Genomic DNA, 15707 nt, shown 5'->3' on the forward strand with positions numbered 1-15707 from the left:
ATCGACAATCTTCCTGTAGCAACTGATGGCGTGCTCTGGGTGAGTCGCGGTATCATTCAGCTGCATGTGGTCACCATGTGCGCCTATGAGATGATTCTGTAACACATATGATGTTAGGTTTCTTTTAAAAAAAGTTTGGTGGATTTATGGAGCAGGCATGTGTCAATATATCTTTCTGCGTCCTCTAAACCAAAGTTCATGCAGAGTTTGGCTGTCCTTGACCCAAATCTAGTGTTATGTGGGCACGACTGGTACCAGCCTTTCTCACTAGATCTTGTCAGTGTATTTGTATCAATGAAAGTTCCATGCTTTACCTTTTGGATTGATGTAAAATTGCCAATCACGCACTATTCATTTTTAATAATGAAAGCCTTCGTTGATCTCGGTTAATTACTCAAGAAGATATAATTCTTGTGAGAACCCAGCTCGGGTACTGTTGTTCATTCGAAACTTGTTTTTTTTTTGTGAGAGAGAATTCATCAGGGTGTACGAGAAAGTTTGGCCTCATGATTAGGTTTCTGGTTTGCCACAAACGTCAAGTTTTCTCAGGAGACACGGCGATGGGCAAAATGTGACGTCTGGTTGGCTGATAGAACTTGCCACAGATGAATTCAGAAAGTGCAGCTTTCTAGTAGTCAGTGGTCACCTTCAGATATAAACTACCTTCCAATCCGTCCCGTTCTTGCCAACATGATATCTCCATCGCGTACACGAGACCCTTCATTACCATTTGAAGAATTGGTTGATGAATCAAGTAAATAATTAACAAGCTTTAGCCGTAAAAGAAACGAGCTGTTCCTTCAGTATGTTCAGATGTCTCAGCTCGCAGGCTTGCCAAATGCCAAAGTTTTGAACTGGTCTATGTATAGTATAGCCTAGTGAAATTTCTGTGAAATTTAGCATAACACAAGTGTCGATAGTTTCTTTCCCAGTGTAAGGTACACCCCGTTTAAAAATATAGTTATTTTAGATTTTTTTTCCGTAAAGATTAAGGAGCGAAGCAAAAGACTAGATAGTCCTTTCATCACTAAAAACACCCTTGCAACTCTAAAAGCAGTTATATTTTGAGACAGAATTTAAGTGCTGGAAGTAGGGATAGAGTTAGACAGTTAGTAGTTGCAAAGTAATACTAAAATCTACTTATCAATAGCAAGAGCTATTGTCAATATGTCATAACTATTTAAACGGGCAGATTCCACTTCAGGAGGCTTTTAATTCAAGTTTGACAGATTACACTGGTCACATCCAGAAAATCGAATTTGGCATGATCGGCTTAAATTTGACAGATACAGATTATGTATTATTGGTATATGATTAGCATGGTTCTTTAGGATAGACGGATAAGAAAAGAAGAGGCGTTCAATTTTATTTGGCAAGAGTTAGGGGAAATGCCTTCTAATCCCATGAGGGGATGTCTTTTGGAAGTCATCTAAATAGTTTAAAAAAATTGATAAGATAGATTAATATGTGATATATATCTTCACAAACATGTATGTCCAAATTCGACTTCGATAACTTATAACTAAAAGAATAAATTAAACTCCGATTTCTATATGAATATTCATAGTCATATCTAGTTTTTTTGTTGTAACTTGCAAGAGTCAAATTTGATCCAACATATTTGTGTATCATTCAATAATCCATCTTGTTATGTTTTTTATAACTGTATAGATAACATACAAGGGAACAATAGGATATCCCCTTGCAGGTTTAAAGAGTTTGCCACAGTTAGTTATAAATTGCATTAATTTGAATTGGAACAGGTATCTCTGTCAGAGTAACATCATCTTAAAAAAAATCTCCGTCGGATTGAGCTTCATTCAGTTAAGTCGTGGAAATAATTGAAACTATGCCATCCAGAAAGTATTCACTCCTCTTTTCCTCTTTTATAGATAAATACCTGAACTTTTCTACGATTATCCAATAGACAAAAAGAAAGAAAGAAATGTCATGCACACCTTTTCTCAATCATGTATTGGATCAGTATCTATTCACTCAATCCAAAATGTAGCTAACTAGGATGAAATTTGACCCATCTCCTATTCTCGTATCTATATTTTAAGAGTGAGTGAAATTTTTTTTCTCACACACAAAAGCATTACTCTGCTACAGTTATACGTCAGGGTCGTGCCATGTGGCAAACATGGCTGGTATTATCTGACACAAGTCGACATCCAAAAACTTGAAATTTCTCAAATCGGCATCAAGTTTGTGATGGAATTACGTAGCTTCTGAGTTCGGAATAATTGGTGCCAAATTTCAATAAGCAACAAAGACAGGTAAGAAAGCCTAAGCCATGCATTTTCTTAGGGAATTTGCCAGCCACTGGATTAGCATAATTGGTGCCGATGAAACAGTACTGAGCCACGTGTAATTGAAATCTGCAGGTGTATTCTGGTTATTTAGAAATTAAAAACTGCAAATATTGGTACCAAAATTTTTGGTACTTTTATGTACCTATACTTGGAGATACTAGGTTTCTACACTAGGAAATATAATAGTCAAATGTATATTATAAGTATGGTAAAAAAGTCCTTAAAAGACAATGGTTAGTATCTTATAGTATGCTCTATGATATCTTTAACAGATATAGACACATGGCTGAGTACGTCTCGTGTGAAATTTTTAGGCACGCAACAACGGTAAAATATCAGAGTATCTATGGCGGAAATCTTTCTTAGCACATAGGTGGAAATCCACCATTTCTCGCATATCACCTAAATAGTTAAAAAATATAATATAAATTAATATGAGATTTATCACTATATATACATGTAAGTTAATTAGAATTCTACAAGTGGTAACAAAAATAACAAATATATTGTGTATACGCTGGTTTCAGTTTAATTTGTTTGTTGTTATAACTTGTAGTAGATAAATTTGAATTTACATATTTGTAGAGTGATATATCTCATATTAAATAATTTTGTCAACTTTTTAATTACTATTTAGTTGACATGCAAACGGGTAAATATACACCTACATACTAAAAACATTCATATGGTCATTTCTATCGGACTCCTCCTTCCAGGAGGCATTGATGCAGTCCGACCAGCACAGGAAGTCACTAAACTTCAGTTCTTTGGGCTTTACAAGATTGGACCTATCTGAACTTGAGGGGAATTTCACGGAAGAGGAGGTCTGGAAAGTGATAAAAGAGCTGCCAAAGGACAAGGCACCTGGACCCGACGGCTTCTCCGGTTTGTTCTATCAAACCTGCTGGAATGTCATAAAGGCCGATGTACTCATGGCCCTGGAGAAGTTCTTCACCGGCAACACACAGAATTTGCACAAACTCAACTCAGCCTCAATCATCTTATTGCCAAAGAAGGAAGCACCAGAAACACTGAAGGATTATAGACCAATTAGTCTAATACACAGTGTATCCAAACTGTTCGCTAAGCTGATGGCCTCAAGACTCGCCCGCAGAATGGGCGAACTGGTACCGTTCACTCAGTCAGCCTTCATACAAGGGAGGTCACTGCATGAGAACTTCATATTCGTCAGCGCCTTGTCAAGAAAATGCCACACAAGAAAGGTACCTACGGCTCTGCTCAAGCTGGACATCTCGCGAGCATTTGACTCGGTGTCTTGGCAGTTCTTACTGGAGCTTCTTAGATTTCGTGGCTTTGGGCGAAAATGGTGCAGTTGGGTATGTGCTCTGTTGCAGACATCATCCACTACGGTCTCCATTAATGGGGACGACTCGGAGTCCATTAGGCCCGCAAGGGGACTAAGACAGGGCGACCCGCTATCACCCCTGCCTTTTGTCTTGGTTATGGATGCGCTACAGGCATTAATTGCCAAGGCAACGTCAGCAGGTCTTCTAGAAGGGCTGCAAGGGAACTTGCGATCACCAGCAATATCCCTCTACGCTGACGACGCCATCATCTTTTTTAGACCAACAGAGCAAGAGGCATTCAGTCTAAGGGCAATTCTGCATCTTTTTGGCGCAGCAACAGGGCTCAAAAGCAACCTTGCCAAGAGTGCGATCACCACCATTCGATGCTCGGATGAGATGGCTGATAGGATCAAAGTAATTATGGGGTGTAGACTAGACACTTTCCCGATCACATACCTGGGCTTACCTCTATCCTTCAAGAAATTGACAAGGACAGATATTCAGCCACTCATGGACAAATTTGCAAAAAAGCTGGCTGGATGGAAGCCAAAATTCCTCTCAACAGGTGATCGGTTAACACTAGTGAAGGCAGTACTCATGGCACTCCCACTGCACTGGCTATCGGTCCTTCAACTACCACAATGGGCGGTGAAGGAAATCGGCAGGAAATGTAGAGGTTTTCTTTGGAAAGGGCAAGAAGACATAAATGGTGGTCACTGTCTAGTGGCATGGAACCTAATTTGCATGCCAATTGCCAAAGGGGGACTGGGAATCAGGGATGTGAATCTCTTCAGCAAAGCTCTCAGAATGAAGTGGCTGGCCCTGAAACAAGACCAATGCAATCGTCCTTGGACAATCCACATACCGAAACCAAGCAAAGAGATGCTGGACATGTTCTATGCAGCAACAAAACACTTCGTGCATAATGGGCATCAAACTGACTTTTGGAGAGCAGATTGGCTGCCGGAAGGAAGTATCATGAATTCCAAACCTCTGATCTCAAGCTACGTGGAAAAGCCCGGAATCACAGTGGCACAAGCTTTACAGGGCAACCGATGGGTTAAAGACATAAAAGGTGCACCTTCAAATGCAGCAATTGAAGAATTTTTTCAGATTTGGGATGAGGTGCAGAACCTAGAAATGAATACATCGGAAAGCGATGACATAATGTGGAAGACATCAACCAAAGGTGTATTCTCGGTATCAGACATCTATGAGTTATTCTTCATTGCAAAGACAACAGCACCTTGTGGGAGACTTATATGGAAGTCCAAAGTGCCATCCAAGATCAAGTTTTTCATGTGGCTAGCAGAAAAGCAAAGGTGTCTTACGGCAGACAACCTCATCAAAAGGGGCTGGCCGCACAATGCAACCTGTGTATTGTGCCAAGTAGCTCAGGAGGACTACTTTCATCTATTTGTTGCCTGCGAATACACAACACGTGTGTGGAGACTGATAAGGCAATGGGCAGGCATTGTGTTCCCGCTACCTAGCGGCTCAGCTGAAAACCTTGGACAATGGTGGATCCAAGCCAGAACAAGCTGTCAGCCTAAGTTCAGAGCAAATTTTGATTGCCGGTACAGCTTGTGTGTTGGATGATCTGGAAGGAGCGAAATGGGAGGATTTTTAATCAGAAGATAACTTCGGCACCACAGCTGTATCAGGAAATCAAGGAAGAAGTGGGGGTCTGGAAGTTAGCGGGAGTGTTCAAAATAGGACGCGAGTAGTCAGCATGACGTTTCCCTGTTGATCGCTTGGTTCAGATTGTGAGCCGGCGATCACTCCTTCGACAGCTTTCTTGTCGATGTATCCAATCTGTAAACTCTCCTTTTCTACCTTAATGAAATTTGGTTGGCTGTCTTAGCCGACCCTGCCAAAAAAATTTCTATCGGACTTACGTTGTATCGGTTGTGAAGATCATATTCCCAACAATTTCATTTTTTTCTTAGCTTGCTGATTAGTTTCAACTTTCAAGCTAACAGAATAACAGCAGAAAACTTGCTTAATTCTTACACTATCAAACTTATAGATTCTCATACAATTCACATTCCCATCTTGTGTAAAGATCAATGTACATTAGATCCACTAGTTACACATCTGTTACACAGCATTTTCTGCATGGAACTATGGATGATCACAGCAGTCAGTGAGTTTATAGTGATTTTTTTTTTCATAGGATCAAGAGCATGAATCCTGTACATAAACGGGGCTGCAAGAGTGCAAGTATTCGTACACAAGCAACAATATACACAACCGATCCGATCATATCTACTATGTTGCCTCTGCAGAGAGTATCTCGAGCTCAGCCCACCACAGAGGCGAGAGCCGCGGCGTCGCCGCCTCCGGCGAGATGTTGAGAACCGGTCTCAGCTTGCGAATGACATCTCTGATCGTTGGCCGCTGATTCGAGTCGGGATCAATGCACTGCTGAATCACCTCGCAGACGGCCTCGAGCTCCTTGGCGTTGTGATCCTTGAGCGACTCGTCGACCAGCTTGCTGTAGTTCTTGCCATTCAGATACTCGGCAGCCTGTGGCAAATGGAGATTTCATTTGGAACCGTGTTTTGCTAGAAGTGAAGTTTTATGCTTAAATAGAAGAAGAAATGGAACTTTTTGGGTTTGCATCATTGGTACCCAGTTGCACATGGATTCTTGATCGTCTGCTTCAGGGAGCCTTCCAGATATGATCTCTATCAGAAGAGCGCCAAAGCAGTAGACGTTGCTCGCGAGATCAGGAGGAGATTCAGAACGGCTGCGGCTCTCCTCCTTTGCAGCCTTTGCTTTGGTGGCGACTTCTTTCCAGACACTAACATCAGCAACCTGCATACGCAGAACACATGACATTACGCTAGAGCAAGAGGAGGGTCATGTGAACCATCCATCTTAATCAATTCAAACTTGCGCCCTAACGTGAAATGACGCATTATCGAGCAACAAAATTATATGCTCAATTCTGCTGCTTGAAATGAGAGGAAACACTGTGTACGTTACTAAAATTACCACACCTATTTGAAACTGTACCTTGGCAGCATAATCATCTGTCATGAAGATTGTGTCGGAGCGCATGTCGTTTATCGCAACAGGTGGGTTGAGCTCATGGTGCATGTATTGGAGGCAGTAAGACACACCCATGATGATCCTCATCCTTGCAGCCCAGTCCAGATGTTCAAATTCTTTTACTGCAAAATAATCACATTCAGTGAGCAGCAGAATAAGTATGCATATGTGCGAGAGAGTCATGGAAAGGTTAAACAACTTACGGTGGAGATGCTCAGAGAGAGTGCCATTTGGAGCATACTCAAACACCATCATTCTCATGAAGGGTTGATTTTCCAGGCAATAGCCTAGGAGATTGATGAAGTTCTTGTGGTTTACTCTTGATAGTGTGTCTATCTACAATTTAGGGGATTAGGGAAGATCTAGCATTGAAGGACTTACTGCTCCAATTAGAAGATGCTGGAAGCCATTGACCTTTTTTTTGAAGCATGTCTCTGAACTCCTAGGCCAATCTTTGATTGACGAAACGGCAGTAGAAACAACACTGATCTCAACTCCGCTAGATAATGTCCCTTTGAACACGGTGCAGCTAGGGAAAGTGTTGATTATGTTGCTGAAATCCTCACAAGCGGCTTCGAGTTCAGGCCTGTTTAGCTTTGGAACACCTGATTGCAATAATTTACATATAAAAGATTAACTGTACTACCTAGAGGATCTGAAATATCAAAAAATATAACTGAAATCAAATATGACTTCCTGATTTGATCATGTGCACAGCTTAAAAAATAATTGCATCACAAAAAGCGAGCAGGTCCTTGAAATTTGTCAGGCTATAAATGTGATGCAGAACAGCTACCCAAGTGAAAATGAAATTTGTAAAAGATTGGTACTTGGCATGTACTTCTTGAGTTTTTCTGCAGATGATGTATCTACTTCCTAAACCATAAAATTAGCACGATAATAGGAATGTTTACCTGTAATAAGTGCCTTCTGAAGTGGGCCACTTAGTCCTGTTTTCCAAGGTCCTATTGGCGCACGCCCTTGCTTCCGACAAAGCAAGATTGGTGCAACAATCAGGCTAATAAGCAATATTGCAGCTGGAAGTATCATAAAATATAACCACTTGCTGTACTTTGCACTGGACACTTCACCAGTCGATTGGTTTGCTGCTACAGACTGCACTGCGACAGCATCAGCATTCAGAGTTGATTCCAGAACTTCGCCGTCTGAATTTGGAAATGCAGAGAATGATCCACTCCCTAAAGAGAGAACATCAATAGCCCTTTGGGTTTCTTCTGAATTTTCAGGGCCGGGAGATTTAGCATCGTTCCCTGAGAGGGCAGGCAGATTGCCAGCTTCACTGAGCAGCCTGCGGCGCATGGCACTTGCAAAGGACTGCAAATTTTGAATGATGTGTGGCTCACTAAGACCTGACAGAAATGCAAGAATGTAAAATGTTTCATGCTGTGCATGACATAAAGGAACAAGGGCTGATTGTTTATACAACATTCAAATGTGCAGTTACTTGCTAGGTTGGTGGAATATTTCTCTCGGAGGCCACTGAAAGAAGTCCAATCCTTAAACTCCACCCTGAAAAATAAAAATCTGTTAGGAGGTCAGATAAAACCTCTAGAAACAAAAACTGGAAACATTAGAATGCTAGAATTGAGAAACTAAAAATTTAACCTCTAGAATAGGCCACTTACCAGCAACCTAATTTTCTACTCAAGCATCCTGCCTGCTCATAAGCTATACCTTGTGTGTTCAAAGAAGAGATACCATCTTGGATATGGTTGTCATGAAGCGACCTGAAGCACGATAATTGCTCATTGCACGAAGCAACTAGCAGGGAATGAAAGACACCATTAGACTTACAGTTGCTTGAGCAGTGGCATTGCCCTTAATTCTTCTGGAATCGTTCCATCCAGGTTGTTGCTGCTCAAATCCAGTACTTCAAGGGCAGTTAACCCTCTGAATTCTTTGGGAATTTGTCCACGAAAATTGTTCTTTGGAAGCAAACTGTGTATCAATGAAGGTTCACAAATCATAATCCACTGAATTTGAGCTGAGAATAAACTCAGTTCAGTTCGTCCATATAAGTGTAGAGAAGCACTCACAGAGATTTTAAGAGTTGAAGACCTCCGATCTCAGGTGCAAGAGTTCCCACCAGTTCTCGGCCTGTTAAGTTCCTACATGTTGATGCAGATAAGAACTCAAGGCACACAATGCGCAATCGATTTTTTCAGGAATTCAGCATATGCTGGGCTAAAAAACATCACCATATCAAATCATATCGGAAGAAATGTGATCTTAAACAATCATGCTAATAACAGCGAACAGACTATTTCCTACCTAAAACAACCTATTGTGATACACCAAAATCAGTTCATTTTCCTATATTTTTCACATAGAAACAAACAAATTGAGTATTAATTCAATTAGGAGCTTCAAGAACAAAAAAATCATTTAGTGGCTTACACGATAGACATTGTATGGGTGAAAACATGGAGGAAAAACAGACTTACAAAATCTCAACTTTACCGTCAAAGCATTGCACACCGGACCATCCGCAGGGCGTGGCGTCTGTCGGATTCCAATCCCGGAATGCTCCATGGGGGTCAGCCTCCACCCTCTCCCTCAGCTCCAGCAACGCCATTCCTGCGCACAGGAAACACCAATCCATGGATGTGGTCAGACCAAGCACGAGCGATACCACCACCATGGCGAGACCGCCCCCTTTGCTGCCCGTTACCTTCGCCGTTGAGCGTGGCGCCGCCGCGCCCCACCTGCGCCTGGAGCAGCACGAGGCAGATGAAGAGCAGATTGAGCGCGTCGCGCTGACACAGCTCAACGGTTGTGAGGCGAGGCCCCCATCGCGCACCCATGGCGACGGGAGCGCCTCCCGGACAATGGCAGGCCGGGCGGCCACTCGCCAGTTCGCCACCAGCCGCCCTCGTCCGGTCGGAACAGGGAGGGGATCAAGAACCAGATGAAGCCGAGATGGCTAGACGAGACAACGGCGGCGCAGACACGCGGCCTCGCTCCGGTCGTCCTCGTCACGACGCCGGAAAAGGCAGCATAAGAGGATGATGATGACGACGATGACACCAACGCCCGCGGCGCTGGTTCCGGCAACCAGAGCCGGAAGAGAGGCCTAGCTACCCGCCGGATCCCATCGGTCGCCCGTGCCGGCCGGCGTCTCTGGCGGCGGCGCGGGAAGCTGGGTCGTCGGCCGAGCTGCCTGGACGGGATTCTCGTCGGGATGGGTGGTCGACGGCGGCGGCGCGAAGGGGAGGTGGAGGGGATTTCGCGCGCGAAGGTGGCGGGAGGTGGTTAGATTCGGCTTAGGGGGAGGGGAGGGGGAGGCGGAGGCGGAGGCGAGGGCCGCCGCGCCCGTCGCCGCAGCGCGCGCCAAACCGCTCCCTTCGGCTCCCGTGGACCGTGGTTGTGCACTTGTGCTCCTCGGGGCTCGCGGGTTTTTTTTTAAAAAAAAGTAAGAGTCAATCTGGGCTGGTTCTCAGTTGTGAATTGACCTGGCCCGCGTTCGGCAAATTATCTTATCTCCTCATTTTCCACTCACGCGCTTCAATGGTTGTATTTTTGTAAAAAAATTTTATAGAAAATTTATTTTAAAAATCATATTAATTTATTTTATATTTTTTAAATAATTAATTATTAATTAATCATGTACTAATTTATTAGTATGTTTTTCGCGCTGGATAATTAACCCACATCTTCCCTTCTTCCGAATGCGACCCTAATTAGATCGTGATTACCATATGCATCAATCAACCAACCAAGGCTGCGTTCGTTGTTAGGTTTAGATACTGGAGCAGAAAACATAGCAGGTGATTAGTATATGATTAAATAATTATTAATTATAAAACATGCAAAATAATTTGATATGATTTTTAAAACAACTTTTATATAGAAAAACTTTTACAAAAATACAAATAGTTTGAAAACATATATGTGAAAAGCGAGAGAATATAGGTTAGTAAGAGGAGGTGAACAACTCAGCCCAAGTCACGTTCTCAACTGTCTAAATGGCACTACTCCGCACAATATATTTTAAAAATATATTTAAATTCATTTTACAACTCATTCATTTGTACTCTTAGATACAATGGAGGGCATCATTTACCTGGTTTTTTTTTCATAACTTGACTACAAAATAAGTCTGAGGTCCAAGTTTTCATTAGAAGTGATGTTATTACTTCGAAAAGTAACATATAATACAAGTGTACAACAACACAAGTTACACAAAGCAGTTAGTATGACCAGTTAAATATAGATATGCCATGTACAACCCCTGTAATCATATATGAAAGCGAAGACTTACATGTGCACCTTAAAAATCTCTTAGAGTCTTGAGGAAGATCGGGGACAATCATGTTGTCAAAGGCTAGCTAATGTACTGTCAGCACAAAATCTGCAGGCTGCTGTAGTATATTGGCATAAATGATAAACCGTGGAAAAGGATAAGCAATGGTGGAAAGCATCCAATCCAGAAATATCATGGTACGATTGATAGCTACTGGTAATAGTTACTTGTAGCACACTTAGATTTCAAGAAGTGTATTTATAATGAAATCCAGTTTTCTTACCTACCACAAGAAGCGTAAACCAACCTAATCAACCTTTATTGAAGAGATGGCCGAAACAATGAAGTTCTTTATATTATTCTATCTGTATGTTTTGTTCACCAGTAACTTTCATTTTGCTTGCTGACCTTTCAAGTAAGCTTCACAGAGGAGAATTTGGGTCCATTATGTGGTGATCCCTTGGAGCAAACATCACCAGACTGATCGGAAATTATAGTGTAATTCCTGCTGCCAACATATCTGGAGTAGCATCCATCGGTACCCGTATATTTATATACCTGATGGGTCTCTCCTAATCCATCAACTACCAAATTCTTCTTTACCCTCATATAACCATGTGCCGACTGTGCATTTCGCAAAGAGTTGTATGAAAACTCCGCCTTCCTGCCAGAGGTCCTCTTCTCATTGAACCCCATTCTCACAACCGAAATCAACGAGTACTCATCACCCACTTGGTCTGAGGTTGCAGAAAAAATGTATAACGGGAAGGTGCTGTGAACTTCTTCCAGGAGCAGCACAACGCTTTTGCTTCTGGAGAAAACACCGGACTTTGCAACGATTGTTTGGTTCACCACTTGCACCGTGCCATTCTTGCTATACACATTGCTGTTTATGTAGGTGAATCTCTGGTAGAAGGTTGTCACAACATTGCCGCATGACGAGTTCACCCACCCAGTGGCAGCGATATGCCGGTTTGCGCTTGTCGCAAACTGCCCATCCAGTGCTCTAAAATTGGAGTCCACCTTAAGCGCCAATGTGGGAGCCTCATAGCTCAGCAAGCTCCCGAATGTCTTCTTACTCTTCTGATCCAACCACAGATGCAGATTGGCGTCAATGAACCAGACATCCAAAGCATTTGTTACGCTAAACCCGAAATCATGCTCCTTGCCATCCAGGAGCTTACCAAGGAAAGGGGTGATGTCGATGTCATATGTAGGGAGATTGAATGAACCAATGGCGGTGATAGGCCGCCAGAAAAGCGGGTTGACACCGCCAGTGTAGATGACAGTAAAGGGCCAAACAGCACCGACGACATCGCCGTCGACCTTAACAGTGATCTCCCGAAATGCGCCATTGCCGGGGAGGCCGGACTTATTGTTGGCTTCAATGTATTCATTTGGCGGGTGCACGTACCAGTCCTCATCATTTGAGTGGAAAGAGACGAACACCTCAAGAACTGCCCTGTAAGTGTTCGACGGAATGACAAGCTTCTTGGAGTGCATATCGGTGGAATTCTGGATGGCGAACCACTGCCCGTCGTTTAGAGGTAAGCTTCTTGAGATAGGCAAGATCAGATCGGCATGCTGCTTCTGCTGCTGCGATGCTTGGTGGAAGTAGAGGTGAAGCGTGAGGTTGGCGTGGTAGACGCCAGTGTAGGTGTCGTCTATGAGGTTCCCGAGGTACACCGCGATCTGGCCAGGCTCGGCGAGGAGGGCCGCGTACCTCGTGACGTCGCGCGACACGGACCAGACGATGCCGGTGGCGCGCGGCTCGGCGGTGCAGCTACGGAGGAGCTCCGCCCCCGAGAGCCACACGCCGAAGATGCGGTCGAACTGGCGGCCGCGGCAGTCGGCGCTCCACTCGAGCACGGCGAGCGCGAGGGACGACCCCCCGCCGGCGGCGGCGAGGCAGGCCGGCGGCGCGTAGGCGGCTGTGACGGGGGGCCGGCCGTAGGTGTAGCCGAACGAATGGGAGAGGAGCAGCGTCGAGCAGGGCCCGAGGCTGCCGCGCGGCGGGCGGATCGGGTGGTCCACCTCGAAGAAGGTGGTCGGCGGCTCCGACGCGTCGAAGGAAGCGAGGCGGAGGGTAGACGGGAAGCGGCGCCTCGGCAGTACGGCGAGCGCCGCGAGGGGGAGGAGCAGCAAGAGGACGAGGGCGAGCAGGCAGGAGCTAGTGCCCCGCGACGCCATAGCCGATGCCTAGAGCGCGAAGCGGCGGAGGCTGGATATCTGGAGTGTTTGGTAGAGTGGAGTGATGAGTACTGCACAGTGCACATCGAGTGGCAGACGCTTGATTAAAATATGGGAAACAGTTCGTATGAATTTTAGAGGAATTGAACTGTTTTAAGTGAAAATCCGATAAGATTCCTGCATTACGAAGGAGGTCTAGAATGGATCGGAGATACCATGATCAAGCATGGTCAGGGTTTGGATGGAATGGCCAAGATGCTTCATCTGGAGTCAGATCCTACACTATAAATCAATTCAATAGGAAAAATATCATGAGAAAAGGGAGATATTCCATTCTAGAAGGGCAGAATCTTGATCTGAATAACCTATTGCATTATTTCCAATCTTAAGGAAACAATTTTGTATAGGGGATTGAGTTTGAAGCTGTTATAAAGAAATACTCAAGTTTCTTATTATCTCCGTTTTATATTACAAGTTGTTCTCGTGCTTACTAGATTTATATGGATAATAATGAATCTGAGCATATATATAAAACATATCAATTATAGATGAATTTAAGAAAAATCAAACCATCTTATAATATAAAACAGATGGAGTACCGGTCACATCAACGATAAGCTAGTTAAACTCTCTTTATTGAAGAGATCAAGGAACAGGGTAAAATGGAGAGAACCCTGGGCAGTTCAGTTCCCTAGTTGTTTCAGGATGTACAACACTACAGTTATTCACCAGCTAGCAACTTTCTTCTTGATGATTGATCGTTCCTGGAAGAGAATTTAGCACCACCGTATGGCTTTCTCTTTGTGCAGGAATCACCAGATTGGTCAGAAAGCACAGTGTAATTCTTGCTGCTAACATCCCTGAAGTAGCATCCATCAGTACCAACATATTTATACACGTGATGGGTCTCCCCCAATCCACCAACGACCAAATTCTTCTTCACCTTCATACTACCACGGGCCGACTGTGAATTCCGCAGAGAGTTGTACGAGAACCCCATCTTACCACCAGAGGTTTTCTTCTCGTTGACGCCCAATTTGACGAATGAAATCAATGTGTACTCATCAGCTTTTTGATCTGACGTTCCGGTATAAACATAGAGAGGGAAGATCTGGTGAAGTTCCTCTGATAGCAGCACAGACAAAGCATCCTTGGCACAAACACCAGACTTTGCATCAATGGTTTGGTTCACCACTTGCACTGAGCCGTTCTTGCTATATACATTGCTATTCTCATAACTGAATCTTTGGTAGAAATTTGTGGTGACTTCCCCATAAGACGATTTCACCGCACCGGTGGCGGAGATATGCCGGTTTGCGCCAGTTACAAACTGGCCATCCAGCCCACTGAACCGCGAGTCCACATTCAGCACCAGTTGCGGAGCATCATAGCTGATCAAGCTTCCAGATGTCTTCTCACTCTTGTGATCTAACCATAGATGCAAATTTGCATCAATGTACCATACATCCAGCGCATTGGTCACTCCAAACCCAAAATCATGCTCCTTGCCATCCAACAGCTTGCCCAAGAAAGGTGTAATGTCAATATCATAGGTAGGTAGATCGAATGAGCCAATGCCGGTGATTGGCCGCCACAGAAGTGGATTGACACCGCCGGTGTAAATCACAGTGAATGGCCAAATAGCACCAACGATATCATCGTTGACTTTAACAATTACCTCCCGGAATGCACCATTGCCTGGGACGCTGGAGGACAAGTTGTTTGCTTGAATGTAATCATTGGGAGGATTTGTGTACCAGAATTCATCGTTGGAATGGAAGGAAACGAACACCTCAAGGACCGCCCGGTAGGTGTTCGACGGAATGGCGAGCTTCTTGCCTTGCACATCGGTGGCATTCTGGATTGCGAACCATTGTCCATCGTTCAGAGGCAAGCTTCTCGAGATGGGAACGATCAGATCGGCCTGCCGGGGTGGAGGCGGCGGCGCGGGGTGGAAGTAGAGGTGGAGCGTCAGGTTGGCGTGGTAGACGCCAGTGTATGTGCTGTCGATAAGGTTCCCGAGGTACACTGCGATCTCGCCAGGCTCGGCAAGGACGGCCGCGTACCTCGTGACGTCGCGGGACACGGACCAGACGATGCCGATGGCGCGCGGCTCGGCGGTGCAGCTGCGGAGGAGCTCCGCGCCGGAGAGCCACACGCCGAAGATGCGGTCGAACTGGCGGCCGCGGCAGTCGGCGCTCCACTCGAGCACGGCGAGCGCGAGGGACGACGCCCCGCGGGCGGCGGCGAGGCAGGCCGGCGGCGCGTAGGCGGCTGTGACGGGGGGCTGGCCGTAGGTGTAGCCGAACGAGTGAGAGAGGAGCAGCGTCGAGCAGGGCCCGAGGCTGCCGCGCGGCGGGGGGATCGGGCGGTTCACCTCGAAGAAAGTGGTCGGCGGCTCCGACGCGTCGAGGGACGTGAGGTGGTAGGACGGCAGCCGGTGCCTGTGCGGCACCGCGGCCGAAGCCACGAGTGGGAGGAGGACGACGAGGACGAGGGTGGCGGCCGAGGTCGGCGACGCCATGGCTGGAGCGGGGACGCCGGGGAGTACGAGATGTTGGGCGGAGACAGTTG

The 15707-nt window shown here is 45.1% G+C and overlaps 2 protein-coding genes across 5 annotated transcripts; both read right to left on the reverse strand.

Moving 5' to 3' along the window:
• Positions 1–5619: 5619 nt before the first annotated feature.
• Positions 5620–10075, reverse strand: LOC102705864 (protein MALE DISCOVERER 2). 4 transcript variants are annotated; one of them, XM_015842469.2, is made up of 12 exons: positions 9372–10075; positions 9161–9277; positions 8737–8797; positions 8495–8638; positions 8326–8427; positions 8127–8209; positions 7594–8049; positions 7094–7284; positions 6883–7015; positions 6644–6801; positions 6257–6442; positions 5620–6151 (listed from the first exon to the last, which is right to left on the reverse strand). In XM_015842469.2, exons 1-12 carry the CDS (start codon positions 9502–9504, stop codon positions 5894–5896), a joined length of 2022 nt encoding a protein of 673 aa, XP_015697955.1. In that variant the 5' UTR covers positions 9505–10075; the 3' UTR covers positions 5620–5893. The 4 variants fall into 4 exon arrangements, with proteins under 4 accessions (XP_015697955.1, XP_006645618.1, XP_015697947.1 ...); XM_006645555.3 differs by having other exon boundaries at positions 8145–8209; positions 8737–8808; positions 9145–9277; XM_015842461.2 differs by having other exon boundaries at positions 8737–8808; positions 9145–9277.
• Positions 10076–10750: 675 nt separating this feature from the next.
• LOC102706148 lies at positions 10751–15707 on the reverse strand. Its single transcript, XM_040528259.1, has 2 exons — positions 13858–15707; positions 10751–13142 (listed from the first exon to the last, which is right to left on the reverse strand). Exons 1-2 carry the CDS (start codon positions 15655–15657, stop codon positions 11355–11357), a joined length of 3588 nt encoding a protein of 1195 aa, XP_040384193.1. The 5' UTR covers positions 15658–15707; the 3' UTR covers positions 10751–11354.

This window comes from Oryza brachyantha, chromosome 1 (genome assembly GCF_000231095.2).
Source record: "Oryza brachyantha chromosome 1, ObraRS2, whole genome shotgun sequence".
Lineage (NCBI taxonomy): Eukaryota > Viridiplantae > Streptophyta > Magnoliopsida > Poales > Poaceae > Oryza > Oryza brachyantha.

What these genes read in the sequence shown, in the direction of transcription:
- LOC102705864 (XM_015842461.2), bottom strand. Translation starts at nt 9,504, where the DNA reads ATGGGTGCGCGATGGGGGCCTCGCCTCACAACCGTTGAGCTGTGTCAG. An exon ending in CTTCAACTCTTAAAATCTCT is followed by an intron (nt 8,639 to 8,736) that starts GTGAGTGCTTCT and finishes ATTGATACACAG; the next exon opens with TTTGCTTCCAAAGAACAATT. An exon ending in TCAGAAGGCACTTATTACAG is followed by an intron (nt 7,285 to 7,593) that starts GTAAACATTCCT and finishes TATTGCAATCAG; the next exon opens with GTGTTCCAAAGCTAAACAGG.
- LOC102706148 (XM_040528259.1), bottom strand. Translation starts at nt 15,657, where the DNA reads ATGGCGTCGCCGACCTCGGCCGCCACCCTCGTCCTCGTCGTCCTCCTC. An exon ending in GAAAGTTGCTAGCTGGTGAA is followed by an intron (nt 13,143 to 13,857) that starts TAACTGTAGTGT and finishes TTCGCGCTCTAG; the next exon opens with GCATCGGCTATGGCGTCGCG.